This window comes from Oryx dammah, unplaced genomic scaffold (assembly GCF_014754425.2).
Source record: "Oryx dammah isolate SB20612 unplaced genomic scaffold, SCBI_Odam_1.1 HiC_scaffold_2, whole genome shotgun sequence".
In the NCBI taxonomy this organism is placed as follows: domain Eukaryota; kingdom Metazoa; phylum Chordata; class Mammalia; order Artiodactyla; family Bovidae; genus Oryx; species Oryx dammah.
The window spans coordinates 26,296,613-26,322,897 of record NW_024070186.1 but is presented as its reverse complement, the minus strand read 5'-3'; the positions used below and the strand labels follow the sequence as shown (position 1 = coordinate 26,322,897).

Genomic DNA, 26,285 nt, shown 5'->3' with positions numbered 1-26,285 from the left:
ACATTGGTACCGTTTATGAAGTCCAATATGATTAGGATAAGGGAGAGAGAAAGTGAATCTCTCTTGGTCTAAAGGGTGTAAAGGTATATCAAAAAAGCAATCTTGTAAATCAATAATAATAATATGCCAATTTTGAGGAATAGTGGTAGGTGATGGGATTCCTGGTTGTAATGTACCCATAGGTTTCATAGATGCATTAACTTTTCTAAGGTCTGTTCAGTTCAGTTCAGTTGCTCAGTCGTGTCTGACTCTTTGCAACCCCATGAATCGCAGCCTGCCAGGCCTCCCTGTCCATCACCAGCTCCCAGAGTTCACTCAAACTCATGTCCATTGAGTCAGTGATGCCATCCAACCATCTTATCCTCTGTCATCCCCTTCTCCTCCAGCCCTCAATCTTTCCCAGCATCAGGGTCTTTTCAAATGAGTCAGCTCTGCGTATCAGGTGTCCAATGTATTGGAGTTTCAGCTTCAACATCAGTCCTTCTAATGAATATTCAGGACTGATTTCCTTTAGGATGGACTGGTTGGATCTCCTTGCAGTCCAAGGGACTCTCAAGAGTCTTTGCCGACACCACAGTTCAAAAGCATCAATTCACTGGCACTCAGCTTTCTTTATAGTCCAGCTCTCACATCCATACGTGACTACTGGAAAAACCATAGCTTTGACTAGACGGACCTTTGTAGGCAAAGTAATGTCTCTGCTTTTTAATTTGCTGTCTAGGTTGGTGATAGCTTTTCTTCCAAGGAGCAAGTGTCTTTTAATTTCATGGCTGCTGTCACCATCTGCAGTGATTTTGGAGCCCCCCAAAATAAAGTCTGCCCCTGTTTCCACTGTTTCTCCATCTATTTGCCATGAATTGATGGGACCAGATGCCATGATCTTTAATAAAATATCTAGGAATAAACTTAACCAAGGAGGTGAAAGATCTATACTCTGAAAACTATAAAACACTAAAGAAGGAAATCAAAGATAATAAGAAGAAATAGAAAGGTATCCTGTGCTCCTGGAATGGAAGAATTAATATTGTGAAAATGTCCATACTACCCAAAGCAATCTACAGATTTAATATGATCTCTATCAAAAGAAGAAAGTTTTCATAGAACTAGAACAAATAATCTTAAAATTTATATGAAACCACAAAAAACCCTGAATTGTCAAAGCAATTTTGAGAAAAAAGGACAAAGCTGGTGGTATCATACTACCTTATTTCAGACTATACTACAAAGCTACATTAATCAAAACAGCATTGTACTGGCACAAAAACAGATTAAATGGAATAGAATAGAGGGCTCAGAAATCAACCTACACATCCATGCTCAATTGATCTACAATAACAGGGGCAAGAATATAAAAAGGAGAAAAGACAGTCTCCTCAATAAGTCATGCTGGGAAAACTGGACAGCTACACATGAAAGAATGTAATTAGGACATTTCTTCATACTACATACAAAAATAAACTCAAAGTGCATTAAAAATCTAAATGTAAAACCTGAAACCACAAAACTCCTGGAAGAAAACATAGGCAGAACACTCTTTGACATAAATTGTAGCAATATCATTCTGGATCTGTCTCCTAAGGCAAAAGAAATAAAAGCAAAAATAAGTAAATGGGACCAATCAGACTTAAAACCTTTTGCATAGCAAAGGAAACCACCAAGAAAAAAAAAAGACAACATACTAAATGGGGGGAAATATTTGCAAATATTATGATCTATAAGGGGTTAATATCCAAAATATATGACCAGTTTCTACAACTCAATACCAAAGACCAAATACCATATAAATGGTGTTTATAAAATGGCCAGAATACCTGAATAGGCAGTTTTCCAAAGAGGATATATAGATTTTTAACAGGCAAAGATGCTGAATATCATTAATTATTAAGGCAATGCATATCAAAACCACATCTATCACTTCATGCCCATCAGAATGGCTAACATCAGAAAGTGTTACAAATAACAAATGTTGGCAAGGATGTGGGAAAAAAGGGAATCCAAGTACACTGCTAGTGGGAATATGAATTGGTACAGCCATTGTGGAAAATAGTATGGCAGTCCCTCATAAATAAAAATAGAACTATCATACAATCCAGCAAGTTCACTCCTGGGTATATATATCTAAAAAACCCTAAAACACTAACTCAAAGAGATACATGCATCTCGATACTCATAGCAGCATTATTTACAATAGCTAAGATATGGAAGTAACACATATCCATCAATAGATGAATTGATAAAGAAGATGTGATGTATCTATATATGTGTATATATATTATATATGATGTATAATATATATAGTATTATTGCATTGTGTACATATACATATACACAATGTAATATTACTCATTGTGTAATATTACTCATTCTTTTTAATGAAAGAAGGAAATTCTGCCACATTTGCAGTAATGTGAATGGACCATCAGGGGCGGCAGCAGAGAGGAGCAACCCCACGTTCAAGGTCAGGAGGGGTGACTAGTCCAAGGTAAGGAGCAGCAGCTGCACTTTACTGGAGCAGCCATGAAGAGATACCCCATATCCAAGGTAAGAGAAACTCAAGTAAGACAGTAGCTGTTGCAAGAGGGCATCAGATGGCAGACACACTGAAACCATAATCACAGAAAACTAGCCAATCTGATCACATGGACCACAGCCTTGTTTAACTCAGTGAAACTAAGCCATGCTGTATGGGGAGACCCAAGAGGGATGGGTCGTGGTGGAGCGGTCTGACAGAATGTGATCCACTGGAAAAGGGAATGGCAAACCACTTCAGTATTCTTTCCTTGAGAACCCCACGAACAGCATGAAAAGGCAAAATTATAGGATACTGAAAGGATACTCCCCAGGTCAGTAGGTGCCAAATATGCTACTGAAGATCAGCTCCAGAAAGAATGAAGGGGTGGAGCCAAAGCAAAAACAATACCCAGTTGTGGATGTGACTGGTGATAGAAGCAAGGTCCAATGCTGTGAACAGCAATATTGCATAGGAATCTGGAATGTCAGGTCCATGAATCAAGGCAAATGGGAAGTGGTCAAACAAGAGATGGCAAGGGTGAATGTCAACATTCTAGGAATCAGTGAACTAAAATGGACTGGAATGGGTGAATTTAACTCAGATGGCCATTATATCTACTACTGTGGGCAGGAATCCCTTAGAAGAAATGGAGTAGCCATCATGGTCAACAAAAGAGTCCAAAATGCAGTACTTGGATGCAGTCTCAAAATCGACAGATTGATCTGTTCATTTCCAAGGGAAACCAATCAATATCACAGTAATCTAAGTCCATGTCCCAACCAGTAACGCTGAAGAAGCTGAAGTTGAATGGTTCTATGAAGACCTACAAGACCTTTTAGAACTAACACCCAAAAAAGATGTCCTTTTCATTATAGGGGTCTGGAATGCAAAAGTTGAAAGTCAAGAAACACCTGGAGTAACAGGCAAATTTGGAGTATGGAATGAATCAGGGCAAAGGCTAATAGAGTTTTGCCAAGAAAATGCACTGGTCGTAGCAAACACCCTCTTCCAACAACACAAGAGAAGACTCTACACGTGGACATCACCAGATGGTCAACACCGAAATCAGATTGATTATATTCTTTGCAGCCATAGATGGAGAAGCTCTATGCAGTCAGCAAAAACAAGACCGGAAACTGATTGTGGCTCAGATCATGAACTCCTTATTGCCAAATTCAGACTTAAATTGAAGAAAGTAGGGAAAACCACTAGACCATTCAGATATGACCTAAATCAAATCCCTTATGATTATACAGTGGAAATGAGAAATAGATTTAAAGCCCTAGATCTGATAGATAGAGTGCCTGATGAACTATGGATGGAGGTTCGTGACATTGTATAGGAGACAGGGATCAAGACCATCCCCATGGAAAAGAAATGCAAAAAGGCAAAATGGCTGTCTGAGGAGGCCTTACAAATAGCTGTGAAAAGAAGAGAAGTGAAAAGCAAAGGAAAAAAGGAAAGATATAAGCATCTCAATGCAGAGTTCCAAAGAATAGCAAGGAGAGATAAGAAAGCCTTCCTCAGTGATCAATGCAAAGAAATAGAGGAAAAGAACAGAATGGGAAAGACTAGAGATCTCTTCAAGAAAATTAGAGCTACCAAGGGAACATTTCATGCAAAGATGGGCTCAATCAAGGACAGAAATGGTATGGACCTAACAGTAGCAGAAGATATTAAGAAGAGGTGGCAAGAATACACAGAAGAACTGTACAAAAAAGATCTTCCTGACCCAGGTAATCACGATGGTGTGATCACTCACCTAGAGCCAGACATCCTGAAATGTGAAGTCAAGTGAGCCTTAGAAAGCATCACTACGAACAAAGCTAGCAGAGGTGATGGAATTCCAGTTGAGCTATTTCAAATCCTGAAAGATGATGCTGTGAAAGTGCTGCACTCAATATGCCAGCAAATTTGGAAAACTCAGCAGTGGCCACAGGACTGGAAAAGGTCAGTTTTCATTCCAATCCCAAAAAAAGGCAATGCCAAAGAATGGTCAAACTACTGCACAATTGCACTCATCTCACATGCTAGTAAAGTAATGCTCAAAATTCTCCAAGCCAGGCTTCAGCAATATGTGAACCATGAACTTCCAGATGTTCAAGCTGGTTTTAGAAAAGGCAGAGGAATCAGAGATCAAATTGCCAACAACCGCTGGATCATCAACAAAGCAAGAGAGTTCCAAAAAAATATCTATTTCTGCTTTATTGACTATGCCAAAGCCTTTGACTGTGTGGTTCACAATAAACTCTGGAAAATTCTGAAAGAGATGGGAATATCAGCCCACCTGACCTGCCTCTTGAGAAACCTGTATGCAGGTCAGAAAGCAACAGTTAGAACTGGACGTGAAACAACAGACTGGTTCCAAATAGGAAAAGGAGTACGTCAAGGCTGTATACTGTCACCCTGTTTATTTAACTTCTATGCAGAGTACATCATGAGAAACGCTGGGCTGGAAAAAACACAAGCTGGAATCAAGATTGCCGGGAGAAATATCAACAACCTCAGATATGCAGATGACACCACCCTTATGGCAGAAAGCGAAGAAGAACTAAAGAGCCTCTTGATGAAAGTGAAAGAGGAGAGTGAAAAAGTTGGCTTAAAGCTCAACATTCAGAAAACGAAGAACATGGCATCTGGTCCCATCACTTCATGGGAAATAGATGGGGAAACAGTGGAAACAGTGTCAGGCTTTATTTTTGGGGGCTGCAAAATCACTGCAGATGGTGATTGCAGCCATGAAATTAAAAGATGCTTACTCCTTGTAAGGAAAGTTATGACCAACCTAGACAGCATATTAAAAAGCAGAGACATTACTTTGCCAACAAAGGTCCGTCTAGTCAAGGCTATGGTTTTTCCAGTGGTCATGTATGGATGTGAGAGTTGGACTACAAAGAAAGCTGAGTGCTGAAGAATTGATGCTTTTGAACTGTGGTGTTGGAGAAGACTCTTGTGAGTCTCTTGGACTGCAAGGAGATGCAACCAGTCCATCCTAAAGCAAATCAGTCCTTTGTGTTCATTGGAAGGAATGATGCTGAGGCTGAAACTCCAACACTTTGGCCACCTCATGCGAAGAGTTGACTCTTTTGAAAAGACCCTGATGCTGGGAGGGATTGGGGGCAGGAGAAGAAGGGGATGGCAGAGGATGAGATGGCTGGATGGCATCACGACTCAATGGACATGAGTTTGGATCAACTCCGGGAGTTGGTGATGGACAGGGAAGCCTGGTGTACTGCAATTCATGGGGTCACAAAAAGTCAGACGCAACTGAGCGACTGAACTGAATGGACCTAGAAAATCTTATGCTTAGTGTAATGTCAGAGAAAGACAAATACTGTATGATATTGTTTATATGTGGAATCTGAAAAATAAAACAAATGAATGTATATAACAAAACAGACTCACAGATATAGAGAACAAAGTACTGGTTACCAGTGAGGTGGTGGAAGGGAGGAGGGGCAAGATAGGGGTAGGGTACTAAGAGGTACAGGATTTCCAGGTGGCGCTAGTGGTAAAGAATGTGCCTGCTAAGGCAGGAGACATGTGGGTTCAATCTCTGAGTTAGGAAGATTCCCTGGAGCGGGGCATGGCAGCCCACTCCAGTATTCTTATCTGGAGAAGACCATGGAATAGGGTCACAAAGAGTTGGACATGACTGAAGCAATTTAGCATGCATGTACATTAAAAGGTAGAAATTACTATGTATAAAATTGATAAGCAACAAGGATATATTTTACAGCAGAGGGAAATATATCTATTATTTGTAATAACTTTAAATGGAGTATAATCTATAAAAATGTTGTACACTTAAACTAAAGTAATATTGTAAATCAATTATACTTCACTTTAAAAAAGAATATTAAAAAAAATAGATGAGTCCCTGATTTCTGACTTGGATGGTGGGTGCCTGGTGACTGTCAGGCACGAGATGAGGGAGACCAGGGATTTCCATTTAAAAAGAGAAGTTGTAAAAAGGGCAGATTGTGGGGTGTGTGGAAAGACAAATGGAAGGGAAGGCAGAGAAAGAGAAGTCGTAAAAAGAGGGCAGATTGTGGGGTATGTGGAAGGACAAAAGGAAGGGAAGGCAGAGAAGTCTCAGGTAAGGAGGACACTTCCATCTGGTACAGGTTTCTGTTACAGATGAATTTGCCCTTCCACACTGGAGGCTTAGTGTTGGTTCTCCAAATCTTCAGAGTAGCTCCAACTGCAAAAACATATTCTCAGGAAAACATATGGATGGAGATCAGAGAGCAGCAGCTTACTGCGAGGTTTCTCTTAGTCAGCTTGGGCTGCTACACGAAATACTGCCCACTGGTGGTTTCTTCAACAGAAACTTGTTGCTCACAGTTCTGGAGGCTGGGAAGCCCAAGATCAAGGGACAGACTGGATTCCTGGCGAGGCCCCTCATGGAGGTTTCTAGACTGCTGCCTTCTTGCTGCGTCCTCACATGGCCTTTCCTTGTGTGTGCTAGTGGAGACAGGGAACTCTCTGTCTTCCTCTCCTTATAAGGATCCCACCCTCATGATCTTATCTAAACCTGATGACTTCTGAAAGGTCCTGCCTCCAAATACCATCACATTGGGCTTAGGGCTTCAACAGATGAGTTTTGGTGATGGGGGAGTTTGTGGCACAAATATTCAGTCCATAACAGTTTCTTTCAGTCAGAATGGGAAGTGTTCACTCTCAAGGCCACAGTCTTTATAAAGGTCCTGTGTCACATGGACTCTTGGCATACATGGCTCCAAGATGTCCCCAATTCCTTACAGGAAGAAGAAATTAAGCATTGACTTATAGAGCTTAATGGGGTTTCCCTGGTGGGTCAGTAATAATGAATCCGCTTGCCAATGCAGGAGACACAGTTTCGATCCTTGGGTGGGGAAGATCCCCTGGAGAAGGAAATGGCAACCCTTTCCAGTATTCTTGCCTGGGAAATCCCATGGACAGAGGAGCCTAGTGGGCTACAGTCCAAGGGGTTGCAAAAGAGTCAGACACAACTTAGGGACCAAACAACAACAAATAGAACTTAACAGCAAAGCCCCTTTGAACAACCTGCCAGGATCAGGCTGATTCCACTGACTTTTGTGGGCTTATTGCAGATCCTGTTCTCTGGCCTGGAAGAGTGGCATCTGTGGCACAGCTGATTTATGGAGAATGATTATTTCCCCTTGTATCCCTGCCCTTATTCCCCACCCCTTCTTTTATCTGCAAGTAAATTTAAAAAGGGGGGAAATTACATGTGTGAATAGAGTAATTTCCAGGATAAACCCAGGAGCACATTCTTGGTAGCTATATAAGGTTTTGTCAACAGGAGCATGTTTGACTAGTATGGCTGTGTGGAGAACAAAAACCATTATCTCCAGAAACACGAGGCTAGAAGCATTTTTCTTGGAAATGCAGAATAGTTTAAATTATTGCCATGGGAAAAGGAGATTTTACTCTGGCATGACCTCACTGATTTTTAGTAACAAAAATTGTTTCAATATTTGATGTTGACAACATCACTCCTCAGTGTGTGCCAAGGGTTAGGCTGTGGATTCTTTCTCAGTCTGCAGCAGTGAACTGCCTCTGTCCAGCGATCTGCTCTCCAGTCATGGAAAACCAATACACCAGCCTGTTTCAGCTTCAGAAAAGTGGTGAAAGGAATTGGCAAGGTTGATAAGATATCACTCTGTGTATTGGTTTTGCCCTGCTAATAGCTAAATGCTTTAACAAGTTTATCAGTCCCACTGGTCTGACACATATGTTAAAAACAGGAACTGGGGTTCCAACGGCTCCAAAGAAAACAGGACACGTATTGTTGGCTTGAATATTTCCTTCTTGCAGTAAATCGGAGTTCAAAGAAACTACAGAATTAAGAGGTAGGCTTTTCATGTGTAATTGCACTCAACAAACATTTATTGTTTAAAAATTCCTTTAATGTTTCCTTCTTGACACAGTGAATCTTTTACAACAGAGGTAGTTCAGATCCAAACACCAAACTATTTCCAATTGAGGTTATCAGAGGTTATCTGTAGGGCCAACAAGTGGGGGAAAACTAGGCTCTTCTTTGATTTTCTTCCCTTTAATCCCTTTTCTTTGCACTAGCTTCAGGCATCCAAAGAACAGTCTTGTAAAATAAAAAGAACATGGATTCAGAGTTTCTACCCATCCTGTTAGCTTACTTCAGGCAGATTCTTTACCGTCTGAGCTATCTTGGAAACTCCAAGAATACTGGAGTGGGTAGCCATTCCCTTCTCCAGGGTGTCCTCCCAACCCGGGGTTTGAACCCAGGTTTCCCGCATTGTTGGCAGATTCTGTACCATCTGAGCCACCAGGGAAGCCCCATTTGAGGCTACACCAATCCACATTTCCTAAGGTCTCATCACTGAGCAACAATTACCCAGGCTTCATAATCCACTGGATTGACCAAATCTGGCTTACATTACAGTGTAGGAAGTAAGAACTCTCTTACAGGAGGCGAAAACTCCTCGAAGGGAGACAAAATAGACCTGGATGCATATGTGACTGTCATTCAGTCATTCAGTGCATTCAGACCCAACCACTGCATAAAGATAAAGAACTCTGGGACCATCTCTACTCAGATATCTGTATTGAGGTTCCCAAGGATTGTTTGGCTGGTTGGATGGTGAAGACATCTTCAGGAATTTTAAACAGAATTAATGTCAGAGAGGGTCAAAGAGTAGGGACGTTCCTTAGGTGATAGGTAGGAGAAGCTGTGGATAAGTGGCATCCAGGGTAAAGGTACTGATGGAAGCTGTGGCTTCAGCATCTAGGGTCTCCTGAAGCCCATCCTTGAGCCCCTAAGGGTCTGTGGCGTTCAGGATAGGAGCTGTCGCTGTGACAGCTACCTGCACAGACAGAAAGTTAGTGTGGTACAGGCCAGAGAAGGCAGACATGGGAGCAGACAGAAGGGAAGGCAGTCCTGCTCTGAACATGAGACGGAAGGCTGGAAGAATCTGGGGATGTTCTTGGTAGAGCAGCTCAGATGACAGGAGGCCTCCTTGGAAAGACTCTACAAGGACATCAGGCTGTGATCCTAAAGAGACCCTGGGCACCAGAGGCTAACTGCTGGCCTCTGCACCCATTTCAACAATTCTCACACAGGGCTGAGAATTTCCTTCTTAACTGTTCACTGGCAAGTATGAAGATTTCATTCATCTGAAAACTGTAACGACTTAATGTTTATCATCAGGGAATCCATGCCATCTACAGTACGAGTGTTCTATTTTTCTCCTCTTAGCCTTGGTGGAAAGAGGGAATCACTTCTTTGGCTTTTAGAGACTTCTGTCTTCACCATGGGCCTGAGATCAGCACTGCAGAGAGGAGCAGAGGCTCTGGACAGCCTGAGGACTTGCCCTGTCCCCCTCGACCTATAGTGGGTAGAGGCATGATTCCAAGCTCAGTGCTTTTTCTGTTATACCCTCTTCTTGGTCCCTGGTCATACAGGCCCTATGTTTTGTGCTGGAGGTTTCCTTGCATCAGGGCAGGAATACAGACGCAGATGTAGAGAATGGAGTTGTGGATACAGGCTGGAGAAGGAGAGGGTGGGATGAATTGAGAGAGTAGCATTGGCATATATACACTACCATGAATAAAACAGATAGCTAGTGGGACGCTGTCATACAGCACAAGGGAGCTCAGCTCAGTGCTCTGTGATGACCTAGAGGGGAGGAAGGGAGGCTCAAGAGGAAGGGGATATATGTATACTTGTAGCTGATTCGTGTTGCTGTACATGGGAAACCAACAAACATTGGAAAACTATTATCCTCCAATTAAAAATTTAAAAAATATATCAAACATGAGCCTAATAGATGGGTTTACTGCAAGGAGATCCAACCAGTCCATTCTGAAGGAGATCAGTCCTGGGTGTTCTTTGGAAGGAATGATGCTGAAGCTGAAACTCTAGTACTTTGGCCACCTCATGCAAAGAGTTGACTCATTAGAAAAGACTCTGATGCTGGGAGGGATTGGGGGCAGGAGGAGAAGGGGACGACAGAGGATGAGATGGCTGGATGGCATCACCGACTCGATGGACGTGAGTTTGAGTGAACTCCGGGAGTTGGTGATGGACAGGGAGGCCTGGCGTGCTGCAATTCATGGGGTCGCAAAGAGTCAGACACGACTGAGCGACTGAACTGAACTAAACTGAATAGATGGGTAGAATACTAGACTTGTAAAAGTGTAACGAATTGATGTTTACACTTTTCCAATATAAAATAAAATTCCTTAAGTGAGAAAAAAAAAGATTTAACTGCATCACTCATGCTCACCTTCATCCCTGTGACTGTGACAAAGACCACCAACTACTTCCCTGATCTCTACCTCGACCACTTGTGTGATGGTGTTGGCTATCTTGCAAACAGCTAGAAGGCACCAGGATCCATGATCCTCCTGAAATGTGGGCACTAGGAATGCATCACTCCCACTAATGGAGTCCTTTCTTTACCCCAGAGTGAGGACCAGGAGCTCTGCTTCCTCCACCCCTCCATGAGGAAGGAACAACCCATCTATCCAGGGCTAGGGAAGTTTGGAAAGATTCCAAGGACCCTGACCCTGGACCTGACAAGGTCCAAAGAAGAAATTCAGTTCCAAAAGGAAGAGGTGTGTGTAGAGACCCAAGAACTGCTCCTGGGGCGCCTCAGGCACATAGTGGGTTGAATCATTCAGGTTTTTCTGTACGATGTTATGGAAAAACCCAAATGAACTTTTTGGCCAACCAAACAGAAAACAAGAAGCCATCGACGAGTGGGACAGCTTTACTTCCTTTGAGCTGCTATATCAGGATCCAAAGTCTGCTCAGGAGGGAGCCTCTCCATCCATACCAGAGCATCCAGTGGATACCTATTCATGGCTGAGAGAAGGTTCTGGATGAACTCAGAGCAAAGGATGGCTCAAAAGAGGATTACTACACATGCCTGTTTGGCTTCACAGGTGGTGCTAGTGGTAAAGAACCCACCTCCCAGTGTAGGTAGACATAAGAGATCTGGGTTCAGTCCTTGGGTTGGGAAGATCCCTTGGAGGAGGGCATTGCAACCCACTCCAGAATTCTTACCTGGAGAATCCCCATGGACAGAGGAGCCTGGGGGACTACAGTCCACAGGGTCACAAAGAGTCGGACGTGACTGAAACAACTTAGCATGCATAAAATTACACCTGTCAGGGGTGATGGGGAGCAGACCACAGGAGAGTCACACTGTCTGGGGAAATGTGGGGATTACCACATCAGTGGAGCGTGATGACACTGACCTCATGAGACTGAGAGGAAGCCCAGGGACCTCTGGGCAAAGGCACCCTTCTCTTTGTGACCCCATGGGCTGCAGCCTGCCAGGCTCCTCTGTCCATGGGGATTCTCCAGGCAAGAATACTGGAGTGGGTTGCCATGCCCTCCTCCAGGGATTCTTCCCAACCCAGGGATCAAACCCATGTCTCCTGCATTGCAGGCAGATTCTTTACCATCTGAGCCACCAGGGAAGCCCTTCCTGAAGCCACCATAACTGAAACCAGGGAATCAATTCTAGTTCCAGATCACCAGGGCTTGGACTACTGGGGTTTGCATGTGTGAGCTCAGTTGCTCAGTCATGACTCTTGCAACCCCATGGACTGTAGCCCACCAGGGTCCTCTGTCCTTGGGATTCTTCAGGCAAGAATACTGGAGTGGGTTGTCACATCCTCCTTTAAGGGATCTTCCTGACTCAGGGATCACACACTCATTTCTTGCATCTCCTGCATTGGCAGGCAGATTCTTAACCACTGAGCCACGTGGGAAGCCCATGGGATTTGTACACTACTTACCTATTTGTGGAGGTGGATTTTCTTTTCCCTCAACAAAACCTTTTGTTTGCAGAGCTTGGACAAACAGGGTTGTGTGTTGAAGAAATTTCCCGTCTCTGCCCACGATTTTGACTGAGGCCAAACTACTTGGGTGTACACTTTGTTGGCTCCAAGATTATACTATGGATTCAGTTTTCCCCAGGTGAAATTGTTGCCTTATAGCACTCTGACAGGCCCACCAAAAGGTAGGATTAGTGTGTGGGTCATCTGAAAAATCATATGAACCCCTTGATCTGCAAGTCTTTGTGTTTGGGGCAACTTAGTAAATAAAGGGTGGAGCTTCCTGGGAATTCTGGTGTTTAGCATTAATCTTCTGCCAATGATTTACTTCCCTTGGCACTGTTGAACTGAAGATTAGGTGGTCACTTATCAGAAAGTGCAGTAGGAAAAAACTTGTCATTGCTGCTAAGACCACAGGTATTGGCCAACTACAAGTTTCTGGCTAGAAGGTAAGCTCTGATTTATTGGATTTGTATTTTCTGAAAGAGTAAAGCAAAAAAACTAACCACTAATGAATGAGATGTTTGCTCTCCTGGTGTTGGCTGGAGTTAGAGCTTATGTTGAAGGAGGGGGAGGTGCTGCAGGTATCCGCTCAGAGCCTAGGTTTTGGGGACAGGTAGACTCAAGTTAAAGTCATGGCTCTGCTAACTGTGTAATCTTGGCAAGTGATTTAACCTTCAGTTTGCTTCTTCTTAATTCTATTAGTTTTTCGGTAAGTTGTCTTGGATTTTCTCTATAGGCAATCATATTTTCTACAACTAGTGATATTTTTGTCTCTTCCTTTCTAATATTCATAGTAGAAATTCTTTTCTCTTGTTTCATTGCATTGGTTAGACTTAGCAGAATGATGGGGAAAGTAACATTGATAATGGACATCCATACTACATTCCTGGTCTTAATGGGGAGGGGAGGTTTCAAATGCTTCATATTAAGCATGATCATTGCTATATGTTCTGGGAGACACTGTCAGTTTAAGAAAGTTTCCTTGTGCTTTTAAAAAATCATGAATGGATATCAAATTTTATCTTGTTGTCAGCATCTATTGAGCTAAAATGATCATACAGTTTTTCTTTTTTAATCTATTAAAATAATGCATTTCATTAATAGTTTTCCTACTAATTAATTATTTTCCTATTGCAAATCATCCTTAAATTCCTCAGGTAAAACCTAATCAATGTACCTTTCTTTTGAACATTGCTAGATTTGATTGGATCACATTTTATTTAGAATTTTAAAAATCAAAGCATATAATTATTAAAGAAATGTAAATAAAACCAACAAAGACATATCACCTCACACCTGTCAGAATGGCTAGCATCAAAAAGTCTATAAATAACACATGTTGGTGAGGAGGTACAGAATAGAGAACTCCCATACAGGGTCCGTTGAAATGTAAATTGGTACAGCCTCTATGGAAAACAGTATGCAGATTCCTCAAAAAACTAAAAATAGAATTACCATATGATCTAGCAATTCCATTCCTTGGTATATATCCAAAGAAAACAAAACCATGAATTTGAAAAGACACATGTACCCCAATGTACACAGCAGTACTATTTACAACAGGCAAGATATGGAAGCAACCCAAGTGCCCATCAATAAATGAATGGATAAAGATATTTTATATATATATATACACAATGGAATTATTACTCAGCCATAAAAATAATGAAATTCTGCCATTTGCAGCAATGTCAATGGACCTAGAGAATATTATGCTTAGTGAAACAAATCAGACAAAGACAAATACTGTATGATATCACTATCATGGGGAATGTAAAAAGTAATATAAATGAATGCACACGCAACACTAAACCAGACCCAGAGAGAGAAAGCAAACTAGTGGTGACCAAACAGTAGACGGAAGGGGTCGGGGGCAAACAGGGGGAGGGAATTAACAAATATGAACTACACTGGATATAGAATTGATAAGCAACAAGGATATATTGTCTCGCAAGGGAATTATAGTCATTACTTTGTAATAACTTTTATTGGCATATAATCTATAAAAATACTGAATCACTATGCTGTATACCTGAAAGTAATCTGATATTATAAATCAACTATACTTCAATTAAAAAACTAAGCTTGAAAGTGATATTCATATATTATCTTCATGTGTACTATATCTTATCAAGTTTTATGAATATAATTTTTAATGAATACTGTTGATTTTAGGGAGCAGGCCAGGAGAGAGGGGTGGACATGCTGACGAAGCTCCAGTTCTCCCTGTCGGTCACCCTGCTGTTTGCCTGTGGCTTCCTCTACCAGTTCACCCTGAAACCCAGCTGCCTCATCTGCTACCTACCTTCCTACAAGTCCCAGCAGGGGCTGGAAGACCTCCTGGGCCATGGGCGCAGCATTGTGTTCCTAGAGACCTCGGAGAGAATAGAGCCAACCTCGCTGGTCTGCTGTGCTGTGGAGTCAGCTGCAAAGGTTTACCCCGAGCAGCCCGTGCTGTTACTTATGAAAGGGCTCAATAATTCCATGCAGCTGCCCCCAAACTCCACTTCCCCAGCCCTTTCCCTCCTCTCAGCAATTGACAATGTTTTCCTCTTCCCTTTGGATATGAAACGCCTGTTTGAAGACACACCGTTGTTTTCGTGGTACACTCGAGTAAGTGTTTAGAGAACCTCAGAATCCCAGTGTTGGGAGGGACCATAGAAACTGGATCCAACCTACTCATTTTATAGATGGGTACACTGAGGATAGATGGGTGGGGAAGATCCCCTGGAGAAGGGAATGACAACCCACTCCAGTACTCTTGCTTGGAAAATTCCATGGATGGAGGAGACTCGTAGGCTATAGTCCATGGGGTCGCAAGGACTGAGCGACTTCACTTTCGCTTTTCACTTTCACACTGAGGATAAGGGGTCAGAGATAGGCTGAGACAGGGTATCAAAGATAGGCAGGAACCCAGATCTTCTGACTCTTGCCTGGTCTTCTTTCTACAGTGTTGTGTCCCAATTCAAGGAAACAGGAGAGTCTTGATTTAAGCTTATCTCTACCCTGCTGCCTTTTGCTTTCATTTTATTTCTTAGGATGTCTTGAGACTACTCTTAATTGAATGAGTTTCTGTATCTTTTCTAGGTGTATAGACCACTCATTTTTCACTGACAGTTTTAAACCCATCTATGTTAAACTTTTTTTGCACCTGAGGGGGGGAAATTAGACAATATTGAACTTGAAAATGATTTACATAGATAATTCATGAACGATCAGGTGGGTGCAGCTATATAGGATTGTGTAATATTGAGAGATGATCAAGAAACTCCTGGGGCTCTTAGGAATTTTGTAATTTTGTGCGAAATCTCCCTCTCCCTTTCCCTTTAAAGGACACTTGTGGTGGCATTTAGGGCCCATGGTAATCCAGGCTAATCTCCCCGGATCAAGGTCCTTAAATTAATCACATTGGCAAAGACTCTTTTTCTAAAGGAGGTAATTGTAGGTTTCAGGAATTAGGACCGTTGAGTGGCTGTTATCCAATCTACTACAGTGTTTGTATAAAAAAAAAGAGAAAACTTCTGTCCCACACCCTCTCTCAGTCACTTAGGGACTGGGTGGGGTGTTCTGGATGGGGGACATGCTTGCACCTTGGGGGAGCTGGGCAGTGGCATTTTCTGCCCCAGTTAGCCACCCCAGGATAGCTGGAGGTCAGCTGTGAGGATGGCTGAGTGTGCCATCACCTGCTGATGATCACTGGATTCACTGCACTAATTTGAGCAACTGTAGCCCTTGAAGAGGAGAAGGCAATGGCACCCTACTCCAGTACTCTTGCCTGGAAAATCCCATGGACAGTGGAGCCTCGTAGGCTGCAGTTCATGGGGTCGCTAAGAGTCGGACATGACTGAGTGACTTCACTTTCATTTTTCACTTTCATGCATTGGAGAAGGAAATGGCAACCCACTCCAGTGTTCTTGCCTGGAGAATCCCAGGGAGGGGGGAGCCTGGTGGGTTGCCATCTATGGGGTCGCACAGAGTCGGACACGACTGAAGCGACTTAGCAGCAGCAGCAGCCCTTAAAGATGCCCAGGGATGAGTACTGTGAACTTGAGGAGGGAATGAGCAACCAGAATCCGATTCCCCTTTCTGGTGCTCACCTCTAGGGAAGGTTTTATTTTACCTTGATGTCAGTCCAATGTCCACATCAAGGCAGGCTTCCTCCTCCTGGTTCTGTGTGGCTTCTGATATCTGGGTCTGTTCATTAATAATCACCAATTTACTAACAATCAACTTCAGTTATTTTTACTGGAAATAAAGTGGGCCTCCACTTTAGACTGCCTGGGTTAAAATCCAACCTCTGCCTCTCTTACCTTGGACAAAGGATTGAACTTCTTTTTCCTTCTTTTTTTCACTTGAAAACAGAAATAATCATAGTATATATGCACTATAAGATTTATTATTATTATTTTTTTATATTTGGCTGAGATGGGTCTTGGTTGCTGTGCTTGGGCTTTCTCTAGTTGCAGCAAGCAGGGGGCTACTCTCTAGTTGTGGTGTGCCAGTTTATCATGGCAGTGGCTTCTCTTGCTGTAGAGCACGGGCTCCAGGGTCCATGGGCTCAATAGTTGCAGTGCCTGGGCACAGGCTTAGTTGCTCCTCAACATGTGGAATCTTCCCAGACCAGGGATCAAACCCATGTCCCCTGCATTGGCAGGCAGATTCCTAACCACTGGACTGCCAGGGAAACCAGGTACTATGATTTTTGAGGATTTGTGTAGATTAGAAATTATAACAGTTATTGATAAATTTTAACCATTATTATTCATGAGGTTTTTGGTAATTGTATACAATATAATGCTATTAATAGTTCAGGTGAGGATTTCAGCAGTCTTAGCTGACTTTCTTTTGTTTGGTGTTAGAGCAGAATAAAAAAAAAATGTTTATTTTGTCAAAAGCCAAGGATCACGGTTTAATCTTTTAATCAACATGTTTAAATTCAGAAAAATCTATTTTGTTTTCTGTATTCAAAATCTTAGCATTCTACTTGGGAACATGGATATTTAATTTATAATGGTTTATTTTTATTCATTTCGAAGTCATTTTCTGTTCTGCTCACATTTTAGCATTTTTCAGTTGTCCTTGACTCCTCGGTCTCCAGCTCCATATCCCAATCCATCAGCAAATCCTGACCAGCTTTATCTTTCCCATGTGCTCAGAATCTGACTACTTCTGCCATCTCCTTTCTTGTCACCCTGGTCTAAACCATCATCATCTCCTGCCTGGATTATTTCAACAGTTTCCAAATTTGCCTCTTTGCACCTGCCCCCATCTATTTTCCATACTATAGCCAGGGTGACCCTTTTTAGACTAATTCAGATCATATCTCCTTTCTTCCAAACCTTCCAAATCATTTCGGTCTCTACTCCAGCATAGCATCTGTCCTCACTCTTGCCCTGCCCCTTCTCCGATCTTGTTTCCTATCCCTCTCCTTTCACTACTCTGCACTGCGGTTTTCCTGATCCTATACACCATGAGTGTGTTCCTGCCCCAGGGCCCTTGCACTTGCTGTTTCCTCTACCTAGAAGCCTCCTCTCAGAGATACCAACATAGTTCATCCATCTGCTTTATCCAAGGTTCTGTCTGAATGCAAGATAGTGCTCCATCCTGTCCCCTTCATAATCCCCTTGCCTGACTTTTTCTTTCTGAGGCCTTATGAAAACCGAACATATGATAGATTTATTTGTTTATTGTCTATCTTCTGCCAGTAAATATTTTTGTCTGTTTGTTCACTTTTGTTCCTTAGCAGCTTAGAGCTGTCTGAATGGTAAGTAAGCCTTCAATGAATGTTATTAAATGAATTAATCAGTGGACGAAGGCATGGATGCATTTTAAGATTCTTTTACCAACTTTTCAAAGAACATAGATATTAACATATCCTATGGTTTCAGAGTTCATTTTTTCCTTTATCAGTTCTCAGCATTTTTAGGTTGTACAAAAAATTCTTTCTTCACAGTTTCATATTTATGGTTAATTTCTATCCTGCTGAAAGTGACTCATGAAATCCCTTCTGGGTTTCATCTTTCTACTGCTTTTATATAAAAACCATTTCATGAAATCTTTAGAAGCTGCTAAAAATCTTCCTATTGATACTACTGCTGTAAACTTTTCACTTAAAGGCAACTTTTTTTGGGTTGGAGGTAATTTTGATAAATTTGCAACACTGGGCTTTTGGCAAATAGATTTTTGGGAGGTCTACTTGCTTCCCCCTTAGCTACCTGTGCCGGGCCTCCCCTTTCCCCTTTCTGGGGGCTGATTTGTACCTGCTCCTGCAGATCAACAGCAGTACCGAGAGATTCTGGCTCCACATCAGCTCAGATGCATCCCGCTTGGCCTTCATCTGGAAGTACGGCGGTGTCTACATGGACACAGATGTCATCTCCATCAGACCCATCCCTGAGGACAACTTTCTGGCTGCACAGAAATCTCAGTTCTCAAGTAATGGGGTGTTTGGATTCCTCCCTCACCACCCTTTCCTGTGGGAGTGCATGGAAAACTTTGTGGAAAATTACAATCCAAATATTTGGGGCCACCAGGGTCCTGAATTGATGACGAGGCTTTTGAGAGTATGGTGCAAACTCAGAGACTTCCAGGAGGTGAGTGACCTCAAGTGTTTAAACTTCTCCTTCCTACACCCTCAAAGATTTTACCCTATCTCTTTTCGAGCCTGGCGACGCTACTATGAAGTCTGGGATACAGAACCGAGCTTCAATGATTCCTATGCCCTGCATCTGTGGAACCACATGAACCAGGAAGGGAAGGCTGTGGTCAGAGGAAGCAATACACTGGTGGAAAATCTCTACCGTAAGCACTGTCCCAAGACTTACAGGGACCTGCTTCAAGGTCCAGAGGGGTCAGTGACTAGGAAGCAGAGTCCAGGTAACAAATAAGCCAATGCTGGGTTGTTGGTGCAACACTATGGATTTAGCCACTTCCTGGAGTGCCAGGCTTTCACCTGATCTCCACTTCCCTGGAGTGAAGAGGCTCACCCACATATCACTTACAGTCACAATTTTCCATGTCATTTCACCAAAAATCCATTAGAACTAAAAAATGAGTTCAATAAGGTGACAAAATCAATACACAAAAATCAGCTACATTTCTAACCACTAATAATGAACCATCAGAAAGAAAAAGAAAACAATTCTATTTACATTTGCATCAAAAAGAACAAAATACCTAGGAATAAATTTAACCAAGGATGTGAAAGGCCTGCACATTGAAAACTCTAGGACACTGATGAAGAAACTGAAGAAGATACAATGAAACAGAAAGATATCATATGCTCAGGAAGGATGAATATTGTTAAAATGTCTGTACTACCCAAAGCAATGTGCACACTGAAAGCAATTTATACCAAAATTTCAATGGCATTTTTTTCAGAAATAGAGCAAAGAATCCTGATATTTATGTGGAACAACAAAGGACCAGGAATAGCCAAAGCAATCCTCAAAAAGGAGAACAGGTTGGAGGTATCTTGCTTCCCTGACTTCAAACAGTATTTTGAAGCCGCAGTAACCAGAATGATTGTGAGGTCAAAGACAGACCCACAGGCCAGGGGACCAGAAGAGAGAGCCCAGAAATAACCCTACATGGATGTGGTCAGCTTATTTATAGCCAAAGGGTCAAGAACATACAGCCGGGCAAGTGCAATCCCCTCAGTAAACAATGCAAGGAAAACTGGACTCCACACTAAAGAATGACACTGGTACATTGCACATACCACGGGCTAGAAACCTACACTTTTCCATGTCAAGGCCTTCCTTTCCTGGGTCCTCTGAAGATGGACTCCCCCCAACCGCCACCAACCCTCAACTCCCGGCAGTCATTTGCACACAAGAAGTTTCTCCCCACCTTCCCTCACTTCCCTTTTCCCTCACCGTTTTCTCCCCATGGGACCTCCCGGGGCGTGTCCTGAGAAATCTGTTCCCATCTGCATGGACACAGTGTCATGCTGTCCTCAAGCTGAAACCTCAGCAGGTCCTCAGAAGACGGAGCACTGACAGCGCTGACCTGTGGCATGAGGAAGCGGAACCCGCCCCGGTGCTGAAGGAGGCTGAGCTCCTGCCACAGAGCGAGATGAAAACTCTCACACGCTCCCTGCGGGCAGTGGCGGAACTGCAGGCCCCACTTGTCAGTTGGGATGGGCGGACTGTATCTACAATAGAAATCCCAAAGACCATTGGTATATAAAATATAGAAGTTTCTTTCTCATGTAAAAGTAGTCTGAAGGTAGGCAGATCAGGGTGGGTATGATCACTGCAGTCATCAGGGACCCTGGCTTCTTGCATCCTTCTGCTTACCATCTCTAGCGTCCACAGCCCATGGTTCATACTGCAGCTTGGTCTCCAGCCCATTTCTGCATTTCAGGCAGCAGGATGAAGGAAAGAGGAAAGGTGCACTTTCCTTACTTTATAAACTCTTCCTGCAACTTACCATATAACATTTAACTTTACATCTCAGTGACCAGTATGTAGCTGCAAGAGAGGCTGGGACATTTAAGGAGGAAGGAAAAATGGGTGTTATGATAGGCGGCTGACAGTTTTACTACATGTTAAATTTACTTCTGTAAGATTAATTACGGAGTCTGATAGAGCATTAAATTTACTTCTGTAAAATTAATTACAGAATCTGATAGAGCAGGGGTCCCCAACCTCTGGGCTGTGGATGATTATCTCCTGTTAAATCATTGGTGGAATGAGATTGAAGTACACTTGAATCTTCTGAAACCATCCCCCTCCCCCCAACCCTGGTTCATGGAAGAAATGTCTTCCACGAAATCTGACCTGGTGACATATAGGTTGAGGACAGCTGTGTTAGAGAATTGGCTGGGGGAAAAAAAGACTTGATTTCTACCCTTTAATTTGATACTCATTAAAGCATTCAGTCAGTAATATTAATTCTGTCTCTCTGTGTGCCAAGCACTGATTTAGATGCTGAAGATTCAGCTGGATCAAGCAGACAAGGTCCTAAGTCAGCTTGGACTGCAATAACAAAGTACTATAGACTGAGTGGTTAAATAACAAAAATGTATTTGTCACAGTTCTGGAGGCTAGGAAGCCCAAGATCAGGGTGCCAGCATGGCTGAGCTCTAGTGAAGATCCTCTTCCAAGTGGCAGATAGCACATTTCTAGTTGAATCCTCACATGGCAGAAAGAGGCAAGAGAGATCTCTGGGGTCCCTTTTATAAGGGAACTAATCCCATCCATGAGTGTTCTGGCCTCATGACCCAATTACCTCCCAAAGGTCCCACTTCCTAATATGATCACTTTGAGGTAGTAGGATTTCAACATACGAATTTTCGGGGGATCACATTCAGTCCACTGGAGGTCCCCAGTACTTATATCTGATGACTGGCCATATCCCCCCTGGGATAGTCTCCTCTGCTCCTTAGGGTGTCTGCTATTCCCTTTTCTACCCTAATTGTCTTAAAAAAGCAAATCACTCACTCAAATTTTAAAAACAGCTGCCCCTTCTACAGTCACATAAAAATTTACTTCCTCTTCCTAGGAGGTATGAGAATTGATATTTCTTCCATAAATAGTCATCAATCAAGATTTTCTAGAAAATTTATTTGAGAGTTTGCTTTTAAGGAAAACATAAATTTATGTTTTTCTCCAGATATAAAGTAATGATGCTTTACAAACTACATCCACCCATCCCCTTTCATTCTGATATTTCCCGCTTTGAGAATCACTGCTCTGACTGTCTTACTAAAAAATAATCACAAGTCATGTCTCCTGCCCTAGCTTTGTTTATTCCCAGCTAATTGCTCTGGATTCTTAGGTCCAGTCTGACGCTAGAGTGAGACTTTGAGACCTGCTGCTACTCACCCTGGTGGCCCTCTGACCAGTGTCCCCAGAGTCCCTGCTGGGTTTCAGCTCACCTGCCTGTCTCCACAGGCATGTCTTCTAGCACTAGCTGTTTGAGGGTGGAGCAAGGTCACACACTGGACCTAATTTCCGCATCTGGAGAATGCATGGCAAATGTATGACTAACGTTCCCAATCACTAGGGTTTTGAAAAGTTTGATTAGAAATATTTTCAATATTTCAAAAATATATGAACTGTTTTATATGATGGGATCAAATAGGTCAAGCTGAATGTCACATTTCTTTATGCTGGGCTGTGACTGTATGAATTCACTGTAGCAATATTGATAATTTGACGGTTATAGAGAGTTTTACCTGGCAGCAAGATGTTTTTGATTGATAAGATGTCAGGCAGAAATTAATAATATATTACTTAATAAATGCAGTTTGTGTAGTAGAAAAGAATATTTCAAAACTTGGTGATGATGGGAAAAATGCATAGACTAAAAGGTATGTGATTAAAAAATGAGTACTAGAGATGTAACGTACAACATGATGATTACAGCTAACACTGCTGTGTGAAACACAGGAAAGTTGTTAAGAGTAAATACTGGAGTTTGCATCACAAGGAGAAATATTGTTTCCTTTTTTCTTTTTATTGTACCTATATGAGAAGATGGATGTTAGTTGAAACCATTGTGGTTGTCATTTCACAATCTATGTAAATCATGCTGTATACCTGAAACTTATAGAGTGATAAATACCAATTATTTCTCAATAAAGCTGGAAATAAAACATGGTGGTGAGGAGGCTACTGGACAAAATAAAAAGAGTAATGAGCATCAGAACTGTGGATTCCAGATGACCCTGGATTCCTTCTGGCCTTTGGTGAATATATGCCACACGTTTACATCATGATACATTTTGAAATTAGGTCATGCTAGTGTTTCCCCCATGTTAATTTTTCTTTTTTCAAACCGGACATTCATTCTTAGAATTTCAAATGATAAGATCGCACGGAGTAAAAGATGAAAGGCCATCTTCTACCACTGTCAACTTTGGGATGTCTCTCACTTTTCTCTGAATATATGTCCGTGCTATTTGGAAATAGTTTTGGCCATAGTCTTCCAAGTATCCCCCCCGATCAGCTTATCTGCCCTAACTCTTCTCTCTAGGACCTCCATGATGCAGCAACTAACATGTGAAGACTTGCCCCAGAGGGCTAATGACTGTGTGAGCATAATGGTTAAATATTTTGAATATCACCCCTGATTTCTTATATGTATAATTAAAAAACATATAATACATAGTATTATGTTAGTTGCTTTTTAATTTAACAATGCTTATGTATTGGACACCTTTTTTCATTAACAAAATATATTCTTCATAAGGGCTGCAAAGTGTCTTATTGTAGGATATATCATAACCTATTTACTTAGAACCCAATTGGTGGACATTTAAGGTGATTCTAATTTTAATCATACAGGTGGTACTATAGTTCTGATTACCACATTTTGAAGACTTTAAAATTTACTATGTGCTGTCAAATTGTTTTCAAAAAGGCTGTTTGAAATTTCTTATTTTCCCATCCTTCACCAGTGCCAACATTCTACTTAATTTTAGCCAATATGATTGCTTAAAAATGTATCTAGTTATTTTACTTTTGGTGAAGTTGAGTGTTTCATATGTTTAACTAGTATGTTTTCTTATTCTATGACTTGCCTAATCTTTTGTTCACTTTTCTATGGGATTGCTTTTCTATTTCTATTTGATTTTTAACTGGTCTTTGTATATCATGGACACAAACATTTTATTATTTTGTTGCATTTTTTTTTCAATCAGTCTCAGCCCACCCCACCTAGTGTTTGTTTCTAGACTTAGAGAGTGGGTCCTGGTTAAACTGATCCTGTATCTCATTCTGCAATAGAGGAGAGAGTTTTCCTGAGAAAAGAGGTCTTTCTCCAAGCGCACAGACTTCTTCAAAGTGAACCTTTTCAGGGAATGGGTTAGAGAGTAGGTAAGAGGTTCCCCCAGTTCTTGGTATGTGAGTGCAGGCTTTTTGATGCCAGATCCTCAGATTTTTCAAGAAGAAACTAGCAAACCAGGTTTTTATGTAAAATGTCCTTCTATCTATATGCCTGTCTATAAACAGTACACCTTTGACCTCAAATCACCTCTAGGACCATCAGTGGTCAGCAGCCCAGCCGTGGGAGACCTGTCCCCCACACACCAGAAGCCCTTTGAAAAATTGGGATCTGGAACCCGGCGGGCTTCCAAAGTGTGATGCCAGCAGTTGACAGCAGAGGGCACTCCAACTGTGGACTCCTTAGAGTCTAAAGTGGGCTTCCCTGGTGGCTCAGTGGTAAAGAATCCACCTGCCAATGCAGGAGATACAGGTTTGATCCCTGGGTGGGGAAGATCCCCTGGAGAAGGAAATGGCAACCCACTCCAGTATTCTTGCCTGGGAAATCCCATAGACGGAGGAGCCTGGTGGGTTACAGTCCCTGGGGTTGCGAAAGAGTCAGACACAACAACTAAACAATAACAACAGAGTCTAAAGTAGACCTCCAATCAGCAGACATGTCCCACTGACACATCCCCAAGTGTAGGAAGGAGACCAGTTGTGGCGGTGTCTATGCCTCTCAGAGAGCGGCTATCTGGCACTTGCCTGAGGAAGTGGTGAGGGGCTACAGGGCAAAATGGAAACCACGGATATTGAGAATCCACCTTCTGTCCTCCATTCCATGGTTATGGCCCAGCCACTCAGGGTGACAGGATGTCCCCTGGAGTAGGCATCTAGGGCAGTCTCCTTTGGCCTGTTCCTGTGTCTTGCACTGCATACCTGCTGTCACTCATGCCACCACGTCTTGTGTGTGCTGTGGCACAGGGGACACAGCAGAGGTGACGGCTTCCTAGCGCTACATGATCTAGTGGGTCTTAGAACACAGCCTGCCTCCTAGCAGGCACTTGGAAACTCTTGGCGCTATTGAAAGTCAAACTGTGGCCGGGTAAAGTGAGAGTGTGTGGGTTCCATGCATGGAAGGTCTTAGTCAGCTGAAGATGGAGTCTTTAGCTTTTGGCATCACTGAGAAGGTGGATCTTGGTGCATGTCAAGTTCATTTTCCCACAACAGCCCTGCAACAGATAGCACCCATTTCTACGGGGGGGAATTGAGGTTGGTGCAAATCACACATGTGCACATCCACACACACACGTCCGCATGCACAGAGCTACTTTTCATATACTTCAGGGAGTTAAGTTGAGAAGCCTCCCAGCCCTCACATTTGACGGAACTTCTGAAGACATGCTAGCGACTGCCAGGCCCTTGGCTGAGACGTTTTAACTAAGTTGGTTCTCATAATGACCTGCTAGGTAAAGTTTGGGCTTCCCAGGTGGTGCTAACGGTAAAGAACAGCCTGCCAATTCAGGAGACATAAGAGATGCAAGTTTGATCCCTAGGTGGGAAAGATTCCCTGGAGGAGGAAATGGCTACCCACTCCAGCATTCTTGCCTGGAGAATCCCAAGGAGAGAAGAACCTGGCGGGCTACAGTCCATAGGATAGGAAAGAGTTGGACACGACTGAAGCAACTTAGCAAGTAGGTAGAGTTTATATTCCCCGCTTCACAGAGAGAGTAAGTGACTTCCTAGGGTTACACAGCCTGGGAAGGTGGAATGTAAATGCGTCTTTGACTCCACAGTCTGGATTATTCTCTGCCTTCCTGCAGGAAGTCCTGGAGGGAAAAGGGTGCCCTGGCCAAGAAAACATGGGAACAAGGCTTCCCATGAGAGCTGGTGGCTCCCAGATACTCCTATTTGGGCCTGGTCCCTGCCCACTGTTTTTTCTTTTTTTTTTAACATTTAAAAAATTGTGGTAAAATGCACATACCCTAAATGTGCACTTACACATTTACAATTTTAGCCATTTTCATGTATACCATTCAATGGCATTAAGTACATTCATGTTGTTGTGCAACCAGCTCCACCATCCACCTCTCTAATTTTTCCATCATCCCAGACTGAAACTCTGTATCCATTAGACAATAATTTCCATTCCCTCCTTCCCCTAGCCCTGGCAATCACCATACTACTTTCTGTTTCTATGAATTTGACTATTCTGGGTACATTATATA

At 42.5% G+C, this 26,285-nt stretch overlaps 1 protein-coding gene across 1 annotated transcript; it reads left to right on the top strand.

Moving 5' to 3' along the window:
• The first annotated feature begins 14,539 nt into the window (after positions 1-14,539).
• On the top strand, positions 14,540-19,328 carry A4GNT (alpha-1,4-N-acetylglucosaminyltransferase). Its single transcript, XM_040233411.1, has 2 exons — positions 14,540-14,959; positions 18,619-19,328. The coding sequence occupies exons 1-2, from the start codon at positions 14,549-14,551 to the stop codon at positions 19,231-19,233; spliced, it is 1,026 nt and encodes a 341-aa protein (XP_040089345.1). The 5' UTR covers positions 14,540-14,548; the 3' UTR covers positions 19,234-19,328.
• Positions 19,329-26,285: the final 6,957 nt, after the last annotated feature.